Here is an 18,792-nt window from a genome sequence, read left to right as displayed (position 1 = left end):
TGTTTCATTAAAATGCAACACTTAAACATAACTCATTCCTAAATCCATCCTGCAAAATAATGGTCAAAAAATCCTGAAACATTAAAGAAAGAAATGAGGGACTTTGCATGGGTGAAAATGTAGGCTGCAGCATTCTGAATGAGATGCAATGTGTGGAAAGCAGACATTAGTCAGGAAAAACATTTGAGAAATCAAACCTTGACGTGATAAGGCATTTACTACCTCTCAAGGCACAAGTCTTGAATAGAATATTTTCACCCACACAAAAGGCTTGCAAGAGATTGAAAACAATACAGGAATATTAAAATACATTGACTGGTGCTATATTTTCCATTAGCCATTTATTTCAATTAGTTTTCTTCAAAATTATTTTTTTTAATCACCTTTACCTTTTAACATATTTGATGCACATGTGGTCTCAATACCAGCTGTGCTGAAGTTATCCTTAACAGCAACTGGAACCCCATCTAAAGGACCTAGAGGTTTTCCTGAATGAATATGAAGAAAGAATGTTAATATAGTTAAACATAGCTCATCGCCTCATGTTTGTATTTTATCAGAATAAATTACAAAACAAATTGAATTTAACGTAATAGTTGTAGCAGGGTAAGGGTAGCTACCATGCACCTCCTTGTGGTGCTTTACAGAATAGCAGAGGCAGGTGCCTGGAAGCAAGTTGCCTTTATCCAGATTAGTTATAATCATGTGTAGGTATCAAAACAAATGTATTTTTAGATTTGGGAAAGGAGGATTATTAAAAGACATACCAATTTAATCCTTTTAACATTCCCAAATTAGTGTTATCTCAATTTGCCACAAATAATCTGAATTGAACACATAAATGCAAATGTATAAAGTGTCATCTTAGCTCAATTGGTAGCACTCCTGCCTCTGCGTTAGAAGATTGGAAGACTATGTTTTCAAGCCTCACTCCAGGAGGTTGATACTTCAAGTGCAGTACTGTGGGAGTACTGCATTGTCAGAGTTGTGGTCTTTTTGATGAGACATTAAACCGAGGCCCCCTCTGCTGTTCAGTGCACATAAAAGATCCAAAGTTTTTTTTGAAGAGGAGTTGGGAGTTCTCTTGGTGTTCTGGCCAACATTTCTCTCTCAACCAACACCACCAAAATCAATTTATCTGGTCATTATCCCATTACAGTTCCTGGGACTGCTGCATTTGCCGACAAAACATTGACTGTGCTTTAAAAGTAATGAATTGGGACGTCCTATGGTCATAAAAGGTGCAACATAAATGAAAGTTAGTTTGCAGATGACACTAAGCTGGGTGGCAGTGTGAGCTGTGAGGAGGATGCTAAGAGGTTGCAGGGTGATTTGGACAGGTTAGGTGAGTGGGCAAATACATGGCAGATACAGTATAATGTGGATAAATGTGAGGTTATCCACTTAGGTGATAAAAACAGGAGGGCTGATTATTATCTGAATGGTGACAGATTGATAAAGGGGGAGGTGCAACGAGATCTGGGTGTCATGGTGCATCAGTCATTGAAGGTTGACATACAGGTGCAGCAGGCAGTAATGAAAGCAAATGGCATGTTGGCCTTCATAGCGAGAGGATTCGCGTATAGGAGCAGGGAGGTCTCACTGTAGTTGTACAGGGCCTTGGTAAGGCCATACCTAGAATATTGTGTTCAGTTTTGGTCTCCTAATCTGAGGACGGACATTCTTGCTATTGAGGGAGTGCAGTGAAGGTTCACCAGACTGATTCCCGGGATGACAGGACTGACATATAAAGAAAGATTGGATTGACTAGGCTTGTATTCAATGGAATTTAGAAGAATGAAAGGGGATCTCATAGAAACATATAAAATTCTGATGGGATTGAACAGGTTAGATGCAGGAAGAATGTTCCCGATGTTGGGGAAGTCCAGAACCAGGGGTCACAGTCTAAGGATAAGTGGTAAGCCATTTCAGACCGAGATGAGGAGAAACTTCTTCACTCAGAGTTGTGGGCATGTGGAATTCTCTACCACAGAAAGTTGTTGGGGCCAGTTCATTAGATATATTCAAAAGGGAGTTAGATGTGGCCCTCACAGCGAAAGGGATCAAGGGGTATAGAGAGAAAGCAGGAATGGGGTACTGGAATGTATGATCAGCCATGATCATATTGAATGAAGGGCCGAATGGCCTACTCCTGCACCTATTTTCTATGTTTCTATGTTTCTTTCTAGCCTTTCTGCACTTCACTTGTGGTTACTTTAGTCCCATGAGTGCAAAAGTAGCATTGTCTCAATGGAAGTTAAAATCTTAGTATCCAATGAATAAACTGATTGGGGAAAAAAAGGGCCCAACCATAAACAATCTCCTAGTAAAGGATCCTCTTGGAGTGAGTGACCATAGCATGGTTGAATTTCAAATTCAATTGGAGGGTGAGAAAGTTGGATCTCAAACTAGTGTCCTAAGCTTAAAAAAAAGGCGACTACAAAGATATGAAGGCAGAGTTGGTTGAAGTGGACTGGGAAAATAGATTAAAGTGTGGGACAGTTGATGAGCAGTGGTGGACATTTAAGGAGATATTTCATAACTCTCAACAAAAATATATTCCAATGAAAAGGAAGGACTGTAAAAGAAGGGTAACCATCCGTGGTTAACTAAGGAAATAAAGGAGGGTATCAAACTGAAAACAACAGCATACAAAGTGGCCAAAACAAGTGAGAGGCCAGAAGATTGGGAAAATTTTAAAAGCCAAAAATGAATGACTAAAAAAAAAAAATAAGGAAAGGGAAGATAGATTGAGAGTAAACTAGCACAAAATATAAAAAGATAGTAAGAGCTTCTACAGGTACATAAAAAGGAAAAGAGTGGCTAAAGTAAATGTAGAACATAAGAACATAAGAAATAGGAACAGGAGTAGGCCATACAGCCCCTCAAGCCTGCTCCGCCATTCAATATCATGGCTGATCTGATCATGGACTCAGCTCCACTTCCCAGCCCACTCCCCATAACTCCTTATCCCTTATCGTTTAAGAAACTGTTTATTTCTGCCTTAAATTTATTCAATGTCCCAGCTTCCACAGCTCTCTGAGGCAGCAAATTCCATAGATTTACAACCTTCTGAGAGAAGAAATTTCTCATCTCTGTTTTAAATGGGCGGCCTCTTATTCTAAGATCTTGCCCTCTCGTTCTAGTCTCCCCTATCAGTGGAAAAATCCTCTCTGCATCCACCTTGTCAAGCCCTCTCATAATCTGATACGTTTCGATAAGATCACCTCTCATTTTTCTGAATTCCAATGAGTAGAGGCCCAACCTACTCAACCTTTCCTCATAAGTCAACCCCCTCATCCCCAGAATCAACCTAGTGAACCTTCTCTGAACTGCCTCCAAAGCAAGTATATCCTTTCGTAAATATGGAAACCAAAAGTGTATGCAGTATTCCAGGTGTGGCCTCACCAATACCTTATATAGCTGTAGCAAGACTTCCTTGCTTTTATACTCCATCCCCATTGCAATAAAGGCCAAGATACCATTGGCTTTCCTGATCACTTGCTGTACCTGCATACTATCCTTCTGTGTTTCATGCACAAGTACCCCCAGGTCCCGCTGTACTGCGGCACTTTGCAATCTTTCTCCATTTAAATAATAACTTGATCTTTGATTTTTTTTTCTGACCTCACACTTCCCAACATTATACTCCATCTGCCAAATGTTTGCCCACTCACTTAGCCTGTATGTCCTTTTGCAGATTTTGTGTGTCCTCCTCACACATTGCTTTTCCTCCCATCTTTGTATCGTCAGCAAACTTGGCTACATTACACTCGGTCACTTCTTCCAAGTCGTTAATATAGATTGTAAATAGTTGGGGTCCCAGCACTGATCCCTGCGGCACCCCACTAGTTACTGGTTGCAAACCAGAGAATTAACCATTTATCCCTACTCTCTGTTTTCTGTTCTTAGGCAATTCTCTATCCATGCTAATATATTACCCCCAACCCTGTGAACTTTTACCTTGTGCAGTAACCTTTTATGTGGCACATTGTCAAATGCTTTCTGGAAGTCCAAATACACCATGTACACCTAAATGTAGGTCCCTTAGAGGATGAGACGGGGCAATTAATAATGGGGAACAGGGAAATGGCAGAGATTTTGAACAAATATTTTGTATCGGTCTTCACACTAGAGGACACTAAAAACATCCCAATAGTGGGTAATCAAGGATCTATAGTGGGGGAAGAAATTAAAACAATCACTACAGAAGTAGTACTCGGCAAAATAATGGGACTAAAGGCAGACAAGTCCCCTGGACCTGAAGGCTTGCATCCTACGGTCTTAAAAGAAGTGGTTGCAGAGATCGCAGATGCATTGGTTGTAATTTACCAAAATTCCTTGGATTCTGGGGAGGTCCCAGCAGATTGGAAAACCGCAAATGTAATGCCCCTGTTTAAAAAAGGAGGCAGACAGAAAACAGGAAACTACAGGCCAGTTAGCCTAACATCTGTCATTGGGAAAATACTGGTGTCCATTATTAAGGAAGCAGTAGCAGGACATTTGGAAAAGCATAGTTCAATCAAGCAGAGTTTTATGAAAGAGAAATCATGTTTGACAAATTTGCTGGAATTCTTTGAGGATGTAACGAGCAGGGTGGATAAAGGGGAACCAGTGGATGTGGTGTATTTGCATTTCCAGAAGGCATTCGATAAGGTGCCACATAAAAGGTGACTGCATAAGATAAAATTTCAACGGGTTGGGGGTAATATATTAGCAAAGATAGAGGATTGGCTAACTAACAGAAAACAGAGAGTCGGGATAAATGGGTCATTTTCCGGTTGGCAAACAGGAACTAGTGGGGTGCCGCAGGGATCGGCGCTGGAGCCTCAACTATTTACAATCTATATTAATGACTTGGATGAAGGGACTGAGTGTAATGTAGCCAAGTTTTCTGATGATACAAAGATGGGTGGGAAAGCAAATTGTGAGGAGGACACAAAAAATCTGCAAAGGAACATAGACATGCTAAATGAGTGGGCAAAAAGTTGGCAGATAGAGTATAATGTGGGAAAATGTGATGTTATCCACTTTGGCAAAAAAAATAGAAAAGCAAATTATTTTTTAAATGGAGAAAAATTGCTTAAGTGCTGCAGTACAGAGGGACCTGGGGATCCTTGTGCATGACACACAAAAAGTTAGTATGCAAGTAATCAGGAAGTCAAATGGAATGTTGGCCTTTATTGCAAGGGGGATAGAGTATAAAAGCAGAGAAGTCCTGCTACAACAGAGTATTGGTGAGGCCACACCTAGAGTACTGCATGCAGTTTTGGTCTCTGTATTTAAAGAAGGGTATACTTGCATTGGAGGCAGTTCAGAGAAGGTTCACTAGGTTGATTCCGGAGATGAGGGGGTTGACTTGTGAAGATAGGTTGAATAGGTTGGGCCTATACATATTGGAGTTCAGAGGTGATCTTATCAAAACATATAAGATAATGAGGGGGCTCGAAAAGGTGGATGCAGTTTTACACTCATAGGGGAAACTAGAACTACGGGCATAGTCTCAGAATAAGGGGCCAGCCATTTAAAACTGAGTTGAGGAGGAATTTCTTCTCTTCGAGGGTTGTAAATGTGTGGAATTCTCTACTCCAGAGAGCTGTGGAGGCTGGGCCATTGAATATATTTAAGGCGGAGATGGACAGGTTTTTAAACATTAAGAGAATAAAGGGTTATGGGGAGCGGGCAGGGAAGTGGAGATGAATACATGATCAGATCAGCCATGACATTATTAAATGGCGGAGCAGGCTACTCCTGCTCCTATTTCTTATGTTCTTAGGTAACCATTGGAGTGGGTATTTTAAGTAAATCAAACAGCTGCCATTATGGAAGGCAAAAGTAAAATGACACCAACCCAAAAATGAACAGGTTTGAAGTAAGGCTGGTTATGGAATTTCAACAAATAGATGAGTACGCTTGGAAAGGTTAACATGTAGTGTAGTTTAATTTAAAAGAAACATTCCTGCAATCAAGTTGCTCAGAAATTTTAGCGATAAAGTTGCACGTCACCTCTTTTTAATCTTTTCTCTGCTTCTCCAGCCTGGACCATGGCATGCTCCTCAACAACAGTAATATAGGCATTGAGGAATTTTGTGTTCCGGATTAAAGACAGACATTTCTGGCACAGCTCGGTTGGACTGATTCGACCTTCTCTTAAAGCTAGGGAAACCTATAATTTTAACAAAGGTGCATAAATCATTCGGCTGCAAAGAATACAGATGACCTCACATTTTTTGTAGTACCCAACACATCGATACTTTTTAATCTACTAGACTGGTGCTGCAGGCAATTCCCACTGAGCACTTGACCAATTCCCCAGCACTCCATGTAATCTATCACCATTAAATCCCAGTCTTGAGCTTACTACATCCTCCTGCAAGAGAAATTGGTCAGCTCCTTTTTTGACAGAACTGAACTTATCACAGGTTGTCGACCTTAAACAAGCAGTCCCTCCACAATGAACTTCTCGATCGCTCACGTTTCCTGATTTTTGAGGTCATGCCTTCTTATTCTAAGTTTTTGACTGTGCAGTAAATTGTAAAGACCAATATATCATACATATATGAAGTTAACACACCCTCAATTCCCAGGTTAGTTTTATATTTATTTAAAAAACAATAGGGGAACAATTCTTTAGTCCAGCTGTATTTCCCTGCCTTTGGGTCAGATACTGAGCTCACTGCATCTGTTATACTCGTGCTTCACCAGCCCACCTGTCTGCAAAATGTAGCCCTGGCAGTACACAGCAGCAGGGCTGCTATTTCATTTCAATAAAGTTCTGCCATCACTGAAACTTTTGGTCATGCTTTTGTCCTCTCTATTATGTATTTAAAGTAAAGTGTCAAAACATGAAAAATCAGAAGTCTATTTGGAACACGAATCTAGTCCAGCCAATAGCTCGACCTCCATTAATGACTTTAGCTCAGACACTTTATTTTTATATGGAGACCAGCTTGGATAAGGATCCCTAGTTTTCAGGTAAAACCAATAGTCCCTCTCTCCTAATTGAACTTTTTTGAAATCTGAGTTTACCTGAATGAGATGGAATTGGTGGCGAGCGTGCGGAGTTTGTGATGATGACTTAAAGTGATGGCTTTGGTTTTTCCAATGTTTAACTGCAGGAAATAACGGTTCAGACGAGACTGCATGTCGGACAAGCTATCTGAGAACACACAGGCAGTGGGTAGTGCTGGGTGTCTGTCAGCATATACAAGAACAGAAGAAATAGGAGCAGGAGTAGTCCATTCAACTAGATCATGGCTGATCTATCTCAACTCCACCTTCCCGCACTATCACCATATCCCTCAACTCCCAAAACTTTATCGACCTCTGTCTTGAATATACTCAATGAGGGAGCATCCACAGCTTTCTGGGATAGAGAATTCCAAAGATTCACAACCCTTTGAGTGAAGACATTTCTCCTCATCTCAGTCCTAAATGGCCGACCCCTTATTCTGAGACTGTGACCCCATGTTCTAGATTCCCCAGCCAGAGGAAACAATTTCTCAGCATTAACCCCGTCAAGCCCCTTAAGAATTTTATGGGGCCAAAATTGCCACACGCCCTCGCCCCCCCGTCGACTGAAAAGTGGTACACCTACCATTTTATTTTGATTTTCTCCGACCCAATCCATGGGCGGAGAGTCGACCGATATTCAGCACTTTGATTTTTTTCCGGTCGGGGCGATGTTTGGGGCGGCTGCGGGGCGGAAGTGCCCTTGGACCGGAGCGGAGGGTGCTCGGGGTCATCAGCGCCACAACATCCCTCCCCTTCAGTTAAAGGGGAGGGCCACTGCGAACTCTGCAGTTAGTTTAGTTTGGCCCACCAGGAAGGCGAACCCGTGGGCGCCATTGTTGGGCTGACCTCGGAGTTGGCCGACAATTTAAATAAAATGACGGCCGCGGCAGAGCGCCCTCCCCTTTAAGGGCAGCCGCGTCGCCCAGCTACACACAGCTTCCCACCAGGGAAAGCTGTCAGGGGCACCGAGCGGCGGCTGCTCCGTTCCCGCCGGGGAAAGGGGTTGCCGCTGGTCAGCGGGGGATCGGCGCGTGTCCGATGGGGTGGCAACACGGGTGGATCACCACTGGAAAACAAATGGAGAGCAATTTCATAAATGTCAGTGACTCCGCGCCGACTAGGCGGTGAGTCCTTACCGACCCGTGGCTGCCTCTTTGAGGCGGTCACAGCTCTTAAAAGGGGCAATTTCGGCCCCTGTATGCTTCAATGAGATCACCTCACATTCTTCTAAACTCTAGGGAATATAGGCCTCGTCTATGTTTCTACTCAATCTCTCCTCATAGGACAATCCCCCCCATCCCAGGAACCAGTCTAGTGAACCTTTGTTGCATTCCCTCGAAGGCAAGTATGTCTTTCCTTAGGTAAGGAGACCAGAACTGTACACAGTACCCCAGGTGTGGCCTCACCAATGCACTGTATAATTGTAGTAAGACTTCTTTACTCTTGTACTCTAATCCCTTTGTAACAAAAGCTAACATACCATTTGCTTTCCTAATTGCTGGCTGTACCTGCCTGTTAACTTTCTGTGATTCAGGTCCCTCTGAACGCAAACATTTTAAAATATTATGCTTTTTTGTTTTTCCGACCAAACTTCACACTTCCCTACATTGTATTCCATTTGCCATGCTCTTTCCCACTCCGTTAACCTGACTATATCTCTTCAGATAATGTCTCCAAGGAGCATCATGTAGTTGAAGAAGGAGAGGGCAAGAATAGATCTTTGGGTGACTTCAGAAGTGATGTTGCAAGGGTTGGAAGAGAAGCCATTACTGGCGATGCTCTGATTATGAACAGATAGATGAGTATGGAACTGAGTGTGGGCAACCCCATTGCACTACGCAACGGAGGGGAGTTATTTTGGAAAAGGATATCAAAGGCTACAGAGAAGTTAAGAAGGATGAGGAGGGATAGTGCACCATGGTCACAATCATATGGGATAGAAACATACAAAATAGGTGCAGAAGTAGGCCATTCGGCCCTTCAAGCCTGCACCACCATTCAATATGATCATGGCTGATCATGCAACTTCAGTACCCCATTCCTGCTTTCTCTCCACACCCCTTGATCCCTTGAGCCATAAGGACCACATTTAACTTCCTTTTGAATATATCTAATGAACTGGCCTCAACAGCTTTCTGTGATAGAGAATTCCACAGGTTCACAATTCTCTGAGTGAAGAAGTTTCTCCTCATCTCGGTCCTAAATGGCTTACCCCTTATCCTTAGACTGTGACCCCTGGTTCTGGACTTCCCCAACATTGGGAACATTCTTCCTACATCTAACCTGTCTAAACCCATCAGACTTTTACATGTTTCTATGAGAACCCCTCTCATTCTTCTAAATTCCAGTGAATATAAGTCTCGTCGATCCAGTCTCTCCTCATATGTCAGTCCAGCCATCCCGGGAATCAGGCTGGTGAACCTTCGCTGCACTCCCTCAATAGCAAGAATGTCCTTCCTCAGATTAGGAGACGAAAACTATTGTATTCCTAACACAGATGAGACTGCACACAGAGAGGTTAAAGTAACAGTGACCTCAGTCTTTATTGAGACACTCCAGAGTGAGGAACAGGCCTTAGGGACCGGCTTACATACAGTGCTCCCAAGGATTGCTGGGATCCCTTGGGACTTCAGGGGATGCACTCCCTGGTGGCGGAACATGGGAGCGCATGCTTTACAGATACACAACAAAAACTGCACACAATATTCAAGGTGTGACATCACCAAGGCCCTGTACAACTGCAGTAAGACCTCCCTGCTCCTATACTCAAATCCTCTTGCTATGAAGGTCAACATGCCATTTGTCTTCTTCACCGCCTGCTGTAACTACATGCCAACTTTCAACGACTGATGTACCATGACACCAAGGTCTTGTTACTCCTCCCCTTTTCCTAATCTGTCACCATTCAGATAATATTCTGCCTTCCTGTTTTTGCCACCAAAGTGGATAACCTCACATTTATCTACATTCTACTGCATCTGCCATGCATTTGCCCACTCACCTAACCTGTCCAAGTCACCCTGCTGCCTCTTCGCATCCTCCTCACAGCCCACACTGCCACCCAGCTTAGTGTCATCTGCAAACTTGGAGATATTACATTCAATTCCTTTGTCTAAATCATTAATGTATATTGTAAATAGTTGGGGTCCTAGCACTGAACCTTGCGTCACTGCCTGCCATTCGGAAAAGGACCCGTTTAATCCTACTCTTTACTTCCGGTCTGCCAGCCAGTTCTCTATCCACGTCAATACATTACCCCCAATATCATGTGCTTTAATTTTGCACACTAATCTCTTGTCTGGGACCTCGTCAAAAGCCTTTTTAAAGTCAAAATACACCACATCCACTGGTTCTCCCTTGTCCACTCTACTAGTTACATCCTCAAAAAATTCGAGAAGATTTGTCGAGCATGATTTCCCTTTCATAAATCCATGCTGACTTGGACCGATCCTGTCACTGCTTTCCAAATGCGCTGCTATTATATCTTTAATAATTGATTCCAACATTATCCCCCCCTACCAATGTCAGGCTAACCAGTCTATAATTACCCGTTTTCTCTCTCCCTCCTTTTTTAAAAAGTGGGGTTACATTAGCTACCCTCCAAACCATAGGAACTGATCCAGAGTCGATAGAATGTTGGAAAATTACCACCAGTGCATCCACTATTTCTAGGGCCACTTCCTTAAGTACTCTGGGATGCAGACTATCAGGCCCTGGGGATTTATCGGCCTTCAATCCCATCAATTTCCCTAACACAATTTCCTGACTAATAAGGATTTCCTTCAGTTTCTCCTTCTCGCTAGACCCTCGGTCCCCTAGTATTTCCGGAAGATTATTTGTGTCTTCCTTAGTGAAGACAGAGCCATAGTATTTGTTCAATTGGTCTGCCATTTCTTTGTTTCCCATTATAAATTCACCTGATTCTGACTGCAAGGGACCTACATTTGTCTTCACTAATCTTTTTCTCTTCACATATCAAGAGAAGCTTCTGCAGTCAGTTTTGATATTCCCTGCAAGCTTACTCTCGTACTCTATTTTCCCCCTCCTAATTAAACCCTTTGTCCTCCTTTCCTGAATTCTAAATTTTTCCCAGTTTGCTGCTTTTTCTGGCCAATTTATATGCCTCTTCCTTGGATTTAACACTATCCCTAATTTCCCTAGGTAGCCACGGTTAAGCCACCTTCCCCGTTTTATTTTTACGCCAGACCGGGATGTACAATTGTTGAAGTTCATCCATGTTAACTCTTTAAGTATCATTCGCCAGTCTATCCTCGCCAATTCACGCCTCATCGAAGTTACCTTTCCTTAAGTTGAGGACCCTAATTTCTAAATTAACTGTGTCACTCTCCATCTTAATGAAGAATTCTACCATATTATGGTCACTCTTCCCCAAGGTGCCTTGCACAACAAGATTGCTAATTAATCCTCTCTCATTACACAACACCCAGTCTAGGATGGCCAGCTCTCTCGTTGGTTCCTCGACATATTGGTCTAGAAAACCATCCCTTATACATGTCAGGAAATCCTCCTCCACCTTATTCCAACCAGTTTGGTTAGCCCAATCTATATGTAGATTAAAGTCAACCATGATAACTGCTGTACCTTTATTGCATTATTCCCTAATTTCCTGTTTGATGCCATCCCCAACCTCATTACTATTGTTTGGTGGTCTGTACACAACTCCCACTAGCGTTTTCTGCCCTTTGGTGTTCCGCAGCTCTACCCATACCGATTCCACATCATCCAAGCTAATGTCCTTCCTTACTATTACGTTAATCTCCTCTTTAACCAGCAACGCTACCCCATCTCCTTTTCCTTTCTGTCTATCCTTCCAGAATATTGAATACCCCTGGATGTTGAGTTCCCAGACTTGGTCACCCTGGAGCCATGCTTCCATAATCCCAATTACATCATATCCGTTAACAGCTATCTGCGCAGTTAATTAATCCACCTTATTACGAATGCTCCTCGTATTGAGACACAGAGCCTTCAGACTTGTTTTTTTAACATTTTGTCCTTTTAGAATTATGTTGTACTGTCGCTCTTTTTGATTTTTGCCTTTGATTTCTCTGCCCTCCACTTTTCCTCATCTCCTTTCTACCTTTTGCTCCTACCCCCATTTTACTTCCCTGTCTCCCTGCATAGATTCCCATCCCCCTGCCATATTAGTTTAAACCCTTCCCAACAGCACTAGCAAACACTTCCCTTATGACATCGGTTCTGGTCCTGCCCAGGTGCAGACCGTCCGGTTTGTACTGGTCCCACCTCCTCCAGAACCAGTTCCAATGTCCCAGGAATTTGAATCCCTCCCTCTTGCACCATTCCTCAAGCCACGCATTCATCTTAACTATCCTGCTATTTCTACTGTGACTAGCACGTGGCACTGGTAGCAATCCTGAGATAACTACCTTTGAGGTCCTACTTTTTAATTTAACTCCTTGCTCCCTAAATTCAGTTTGTAGGACCTCATCCCATTTTTTAACCTATATCGTTAGTACCTATATGCATCACAACAATTGGCTGTTCACCTTCCCCCTCCAGAATGCCCTGCAGCCGCTCCGAGACATCCTTGACCCTTGCACCAGGGAGGCAACATACCATCCTGGAGTTTCGATTGCCGCCACAGATACACCTATCTATTCCCCTTATGATAGAATCCCCTACCACTATAGCTCTCCTACTCTTTTTCCTGCCCTTCTATGCAGCAGAGCCACTCATGAACTTGGCTGCTGCTGCCTTCCCCTGTTGAGCCATCTCCCCCAACAGTATCCAAAGTGGTATATCTGTTTTGGAGGGAGATGATCACGGGGACCCCTGCTCTGCCTGATGGTCACCCATTCCCTATCTGCCTTTGTAACCTTTACCTGCGGTGTGACCAACTCACTAAACGTGCTATTCACAACATCCTCAGCAGCACGGATGCTCCAGAGTGAATCCATGTGCAGCTCCAGTGCCGCAATGCGGTCTGACAGGAACTGCAGCTGGATACACTTTGATAAGAGCTGTTGCAGTGATGACAGATTCAAACATGGAGTTATGGGAAAGAACAACACTGATTTGGGAGGCAACAACTTTGGGAAAGAAAGGGAGGTTGGATAATTGACAACAACAGAGGGGCCAAGGATGAGGTTTTTTTTTGAGTGGGGATAATGACAGTGGTTTTGAATGATAGAATAACAGTATCTGAGAATAGGGAAGCATTTGCAATGTCGGCTTGCATGGAGGCCAGGATGGGAATTTGCATGGCCTGTAGTTTAGGGAGAATAGGGGTGAGAGAGCAGGAGGTGGGTCTTATGGACAAGATAAGCTCGGAGAAGATGAAAGGGGAATAGGAGAGTAACTAGAGAAAGATGTGAGTTCAGGGCTAGGGTACCAGGGGCCTTTGAGAAGATGTGGTAGGCATGGGGAATAGGTGGATGCAGCACAAGGGTCACACTTGTTGTTGGAGGCGAGGGTAAAGAGGAGAGGGGTTTGAGGTGACAGTTGGTAGTGGAGAAAAGAAGCTGAGAGTTATCTTTGCCCTACCAAGATAATCCTGAAGTAATGAACAGTTTTGATAGAGGACAGCGATATATCCAATAGTGCTTGATGTGGTCCATCCAGATCTTTTGATGGATGGTTAAACTAGTTGTGCACCAGATACATTGAATCCTGTGCCCCTTGGACTTGAGGCAGTGAAGATTGCGACCATAGCAGGGAAAGACCAAGAGGGGAAAGGATAAAGAATTTATTGGGGACCAGGGTATCAGAGGTGGAGGAGATTGACAGTTACAGAAGTATTGTGATGAATGGAGGGCCAAAAAGTAACCAATAATAATTCAAAACACTTTTCCATCGTTTAGCTGGTAAAGGCAGTATTTAAACAATCCTTAAAGTAAGGGTCAGGTTTGACCTCCACTCCCAGACTGTACACAGCCAGTTGATCAGAAGGTGGTAGTGGTGCTACAATTGACCTCAGTATTAGGGGGGAGAAAATTGGCCTGGGTTCCAACTCCTATGTTTCCGACATGACAACAGTGATCACACTTCAAAAGTACTTCAGTGGCTGTAAAGTACTTTGGGATATCCTGAGGTTCTGAAAGGCACGATATAAATGCAAGTCTTTTTTTAACCACCGATTATCCAGCAACATCTGCTCGAAGCGTAAATGTCACATTTGGAATCTGCCTTAACTGTGATATCCTCCTACAGTTGAATTGCCTATCAATATTCTCTATATAGGCTTACACATGAAGAACAGCCATTTGGTAACAAAAATGACTGCGACTGTGGAGCTGTACCTTGCAAGGAGTCAATGCATTTCAAGCAGGAGGAAAGGAGAATACTGGGGGGGGGGGGGGGGGGGGGGGAGTTGCAAAAATCTATTCTAAACTGTAAGAGAATTTTACTGCCGCATGACTAATTTTCAGAAGGTTGGACAGTTCCTGGTTCACTAGTTAACAGGCAAGCCTTTGTGTGAAAAAGCCAGAATTTATATACTTTGTTGTGGGAATAAGTGATGGTGAGAGCATGTCTGTTATCTGTAGAATCTACTGAATTCTGCAACCCCTAAGGTTTCAATTCTTTATTAAAAAAAATTAATCTGGGATAAAACCAATGTTACCAATTTCAGACTTTCTTCCATTCCAACGAGGTAAGGTTGAACATTCGGTGTCACAATTCAAACTGCTCACCATCCAAATATTGCCGGGCAGGGTGATGCCAAGTTAGCTGTCGACACATTAGCTGGCACCAGTCAAAATAATTTCCATTATTATAATCGACCAATCTGTAACACCAATATCTGTATTCTGCGTAACATGTTTGGCAACATTCTCACAATGTTCTGACACATCTCGCCCAAAGAAACACTGTTTTATCCCATACATCTCATGGAGTGAAAAATGTGCTGTTTGCAACTATGCTGTAACAGTGATATTACTTCACATTTTGAAGGATGTGCCTGTTGACCAAAGTATCCCACCTGTAAAAAGGGAAACGGAGGGAGTGGTTTGTTTGATTCTGGCTTCTTTTGCATCCGACTCCTTTCATCCCCGTCATTGACTTTGCCTTCAGCTGCCTGGAATTTCCTCTCCCTCGCTCCTTTAAAACCCAAGTTTTTGGTTACCCCTCCAAGTCTCACCCTCCTGGCGCAACATCCATTTTCTATGTGCCTTCTGCGTAGCACCTCAGATTATTTTTTTCTCTCACATTATAAAAAGGTGCTTCACAAGTGCAAATTTTTGTTCTTTTTCGACCTGCTGCCACCTCCTACCCGATACATTCTTTAAACCCAGATATTAATCAGTTTACCTCACCGTGCTGGTTGGATAGCACCAATGACTGAATGCAAATAGTGAGTTAGGGAGTCTCAGCAGTGTGTTTAAATCCACGGCTAGAAATCATTGGGAAATATAAGGAATGGATTGAAGCAGAGAAATGATTTAATTCATGAAATTAGTTAACAGTTAAACACACTTCAACAACAGCAACTTGCATTTATATAACACAGTAAAACATCCCAAGACGCTACACAGAAGCATTATCAAACAAGCTTTGACACCTAGCCACATAGAGATATTAGGACAAGTGACCAAAAGCTTGGACAGAGGTAGGTTTTAAGGAGCATCTTAAAGGAGGAATGAGGTGTCCAGAGAAGAAATTCCAAGTTTAGGGCCGAGGCATGCCACTAATGTTAGAGCAATTCATGGGATGGGGGCATTGCTGGCAAGGCCAGCATTTATTGCCCATCCCTAATTGCCCTTGAGCCGCCTGCCCGAGCCACTGCAGTCCGTGTGGTGAAGGTACTACCACAGTGCCGTTAGAGAGGGAGTTTCAGGATTTTGACCCAGCAATGATGAAGGTACAGCGATATATTTCCATGTCCGGATGGTGTGTGACTTGGAGGGGAACTTGGAGGTGGTGGTGTTCCCATGTGCCTGCTGCCTTTCTAGGCGGTAGAGGTCGCGGGGAGGTGCTGTCGAAGAGCTTTGGCGAATTGCTGCAGTGCATCTTGTAGATGGTACACACTTCTGCCACGGTACGCTGGTGGTGCAGAGAGTGAATGTTTAAGGTGGTGGATGGGGTGCCAATTGAACGGGCTGCTTTGTCCTGGATGGTGTTGAGCTTCTTGAGTGTTGTTGGAGCTGCACTCATCCAGGCAAGTGGAGAGTATTCCATCACACTCCTGACTTGTGCCTTGTAGATGGTGGAAAGGCTTTGGGGAGTCAGGAGGTGAGACACTCGCCGCAGAATATCCAGCCTCTGAGCTGCTCTTGTAGCCACAGTATTTATGTGGCTGGTTCAGTTAAGTTTCTGGTCAATGGTGACCCCCAGGATGTTGATGGTGGGGGATTCGGCGATGGTAATGCCATTGAATATCGAGGGGCGGTGGTTAGACTCTCGCTTGTTGGAGATTGTCATTACCTGGCACTTATCAGCCCAAGCCTGAATGTTGTCCAGGTCTTGCTGCATGCGGGCATGGACTGCTTCATTATCTGAGGAGTTGCTAATGGAACTGAACACTGTGCAATTATCAGTGACCATCCCCACTTAAAATCGGCGATGCTCAAGAGGCCAGAATTGGAGGAGCGCAGAGATCTCGGAGGGTAGTCGGGCGGAGGAGGTTACAGAGATAGGGAGGGGCCCTGTGAAAGTTAAGCTGAGATGAACCCCCCTCAGGACAAGGCCCGCCGGGCTCTGGCTCTGCCAGACCCTCGGGACATGAGCGGGGTCTCCGCTGGTGTCGGCGGGATTGTGATAAACCAACAGGAGCGGCGCCGACTTTCACACAAACTATTTGAAATGCGGTGAATGCCGCTTACCTCTCGGAGGGTCCAGCCCCACATGGTGCCACTTCTTTCCCGGAGCTGTTTGCGCCGTTATATTTGTAAGCAGCGACAGTTTGATCTTCATCAATCGCTGACCATGGGCGCCGCCATGTTGTTTCTCCGCAGCCACCCGTCAACAACGAGCCTGCTGATTGGAAGCGGTCACCCGGGAACGCGGTGCTGATTGGGTGCGCTGGAGGTCACAAAGGTTCAAGGAGAAGATGCCAGCTGTGTCAGACTCAGGTTTTAGAGAGAGGGACAGTTCCCGGAAAGCATGCAAGTACTTTAATATTCAAGTGAATGCAAGAAATTGCATTTTATGCATTGCACTTGGAGTTTACCGGGTTTTGTATTAAGTATAAACTTTGCTCCTAAGACTTTTGCTGGGAATAACAATTCATAACCTTTCTTAGTTTTGATGCAAGTGTTCACTTTTGAATGAGGGATTTGTAATATTTGCAATTTCACAGTCTAGTCATATTCCTCATCATGTTGCAATCAGTAAGTAGAAAGGTTGGTCCTGGGCGTTTAGGTAATTCTGTGAGAATTGGAGCAAACATTTTTGAGAATGATATTTGGAGAAAGATTAGTACCTCTTCACGCAAACACACTGTTATGCCAGCCTGGGTGATCGATAGATATGGGAACAATAGTATGCTGCGTTTTACAAAAGATTATTTGTTTCCAATTATACACTACCCCAATGAAGTAATGATAAAAGTTCACGCTGTCAGCTTAAATCCAATTGACATTTCCATGAGAAGTAAGTTTATTTTTTTATGTGAAGTTGAAAATTTCTTGTTATCCATTTGAACTGTATGTGTTGTGCCTTTTACAAATTCGCACAATATTGATGTACTTCATACTATAAATTTGAATTGAGTGTCGAGAGATTATTGAAGTGTTTGGTTATGGATCTGTTTTATTTTTAAACCATTATTTTCATGGAAAATATTTGGCAAATTTTTTTTAATTGAACGAGAAGGGCCAATTTTATGACGCTGGTATTATGTGCAAAGCAAACTGTGGTGTGTTTCAATGTGATTTTATGTCATTCCGATGTAAATTAACAAAAAATCGTCAATGCTTTTCGTGAAGACGATTTCTTTCAATTTATGTGCTCCTGCTGTTTCTGGTCTCTCTCCACACTGCATTCACAGTTCATCAGCTGATATTTCCCTTCCCTAATTGAAGGGCATTGCAAACAATTGTTGTCCCCCCCTCCCCCCCCTCCCCAAACTTGTCCAGCAGTCAACTAACTTGGACATGGGGCTTTCCTCGTCTGTCTGGCTCAGAGATGACAAGTTTACTGTTGAGGCATGGGGAGAGCTCTGGCCCATGTGCTTTGTGGAGTAACAGATTGGAAGGTGTTGAACTGTAACTGGGAGGATTCAGATGGCCTGACACTGTGTTGCAGTTTGTATCAACTAAACAGCTGTAATGCTGGTTTAATACTTCTGAGTGGTGATGCTGCACAATTATGACAGGAAAGTAGCTTCTATCATACAGTTGGGACAGTAATACAGGACATTATGTGTGTATACTGGGTCAAGATTTAAAAAAAAATGTTTTTCATTAATAATTTCCTCTGCTATTTTGTCATCTTGTCTCTGACTCCACACTGTCTTGTTTGGGAGCGGCTTTCCCTACAGTACAATGAAGTACTGTGGGGAAAGCCGCTCCCAAATTTCCCCTGTACTGCTGTACAGTTAACTGCTATGACTCCATTTGTGTTTTTTTTATCTGGGGGATGAGGTGAGGCAAGGCTCCCTCTTTTCTCCCTTTGCTGTCTTAGGATGGGAAGGTGACCTATGCCAACACTGCTCTGAAACTGCTGTTAGCAGGAGATCCTGGAGACAATGCTCCTCCCAGAACATTAAAACATAAGAAATAGGAGCAGGAGAAGACCATTTAGTACCTCAGGCCTGCTCTGCCATTCAATAAGATCATGGCTGATCTTATCATGGAC

General features: G+C 43.4%; 2 protein-coding genes across 3 annotated transcripts in view; one reads left to right on the top strand and one right to left on the bottom strand.

Annotated features, from left to right (window-relative positions):
• The window catches only part of qrsl1 (glutaminyl-tRNA amidotransferase subunit QRSL1), a 61,522-nt gene extending 44,594 nt beyond the window's left edge, over positions 1–16,928 (bottom strand). Inside the window, exons 1-3 of the mRNA XM_070885625.1 lie at positions 16,818–16,928; positions 6,007–6,166; positions 390–488 (exon numbers count right to left, since the gene is read on the bottom strand). Of these exons, the coding sequence (XP_070741726.1) occupies positions 390–488; positions 6,007–6,166; positions 16,818–16,841 (283 nt within the window). The 5' untranslated portion in view covers positions 16,842–16,928. The remainder of the gene's footprint in view (positions 1–389; positions 489–6,006; positions 6,167–16,817) is intronic.
• A 44-nt stretch (positions 16,929–16,972) lies between these two features.
• rtn4ip1 (reticulon 4 interacting protein 1) overlaps positions 16,973–18,792 on the top strand; it is a 77,889-nt gene continuing 76,069 nt past the window's right edge. The window contains exon 1 of one of the 2 annotated variants that reach the window (XM_070885627.1): positions 16,973–17,586. In XM_070885627.1, coding sequence (XP_070741728.1) covers positions 17,313–17,586 — 274 coding nt within the window. In that variant the 5' untranslated portion in view covers positions 16,973–17,312. The remainder of the gene's footprint in view (positions 17,587–18,792) is intronic. The other variant, XM_070885626.1, reaches the window with a different exon arrangement.

This window comes from Pristiophorus japonicus, chromosome 7 (assembly GCF_044704955.1).
Source record: "Pristiophorus japonicus isolate sPriJap1 chromosome 7, sPriJap1.hap1, whole genome shotgun sequence".
NCBI lineage: Eukaryota > Metazoa > Chordata > Chondrichthyes > Pristiophoridae > Pristiophorus > Pristiophorus japonicus.
Note: the sequence above shows the minus strand (reverse complement) of the source record. Positions and strands in the feature narration are given on the sequence as shown.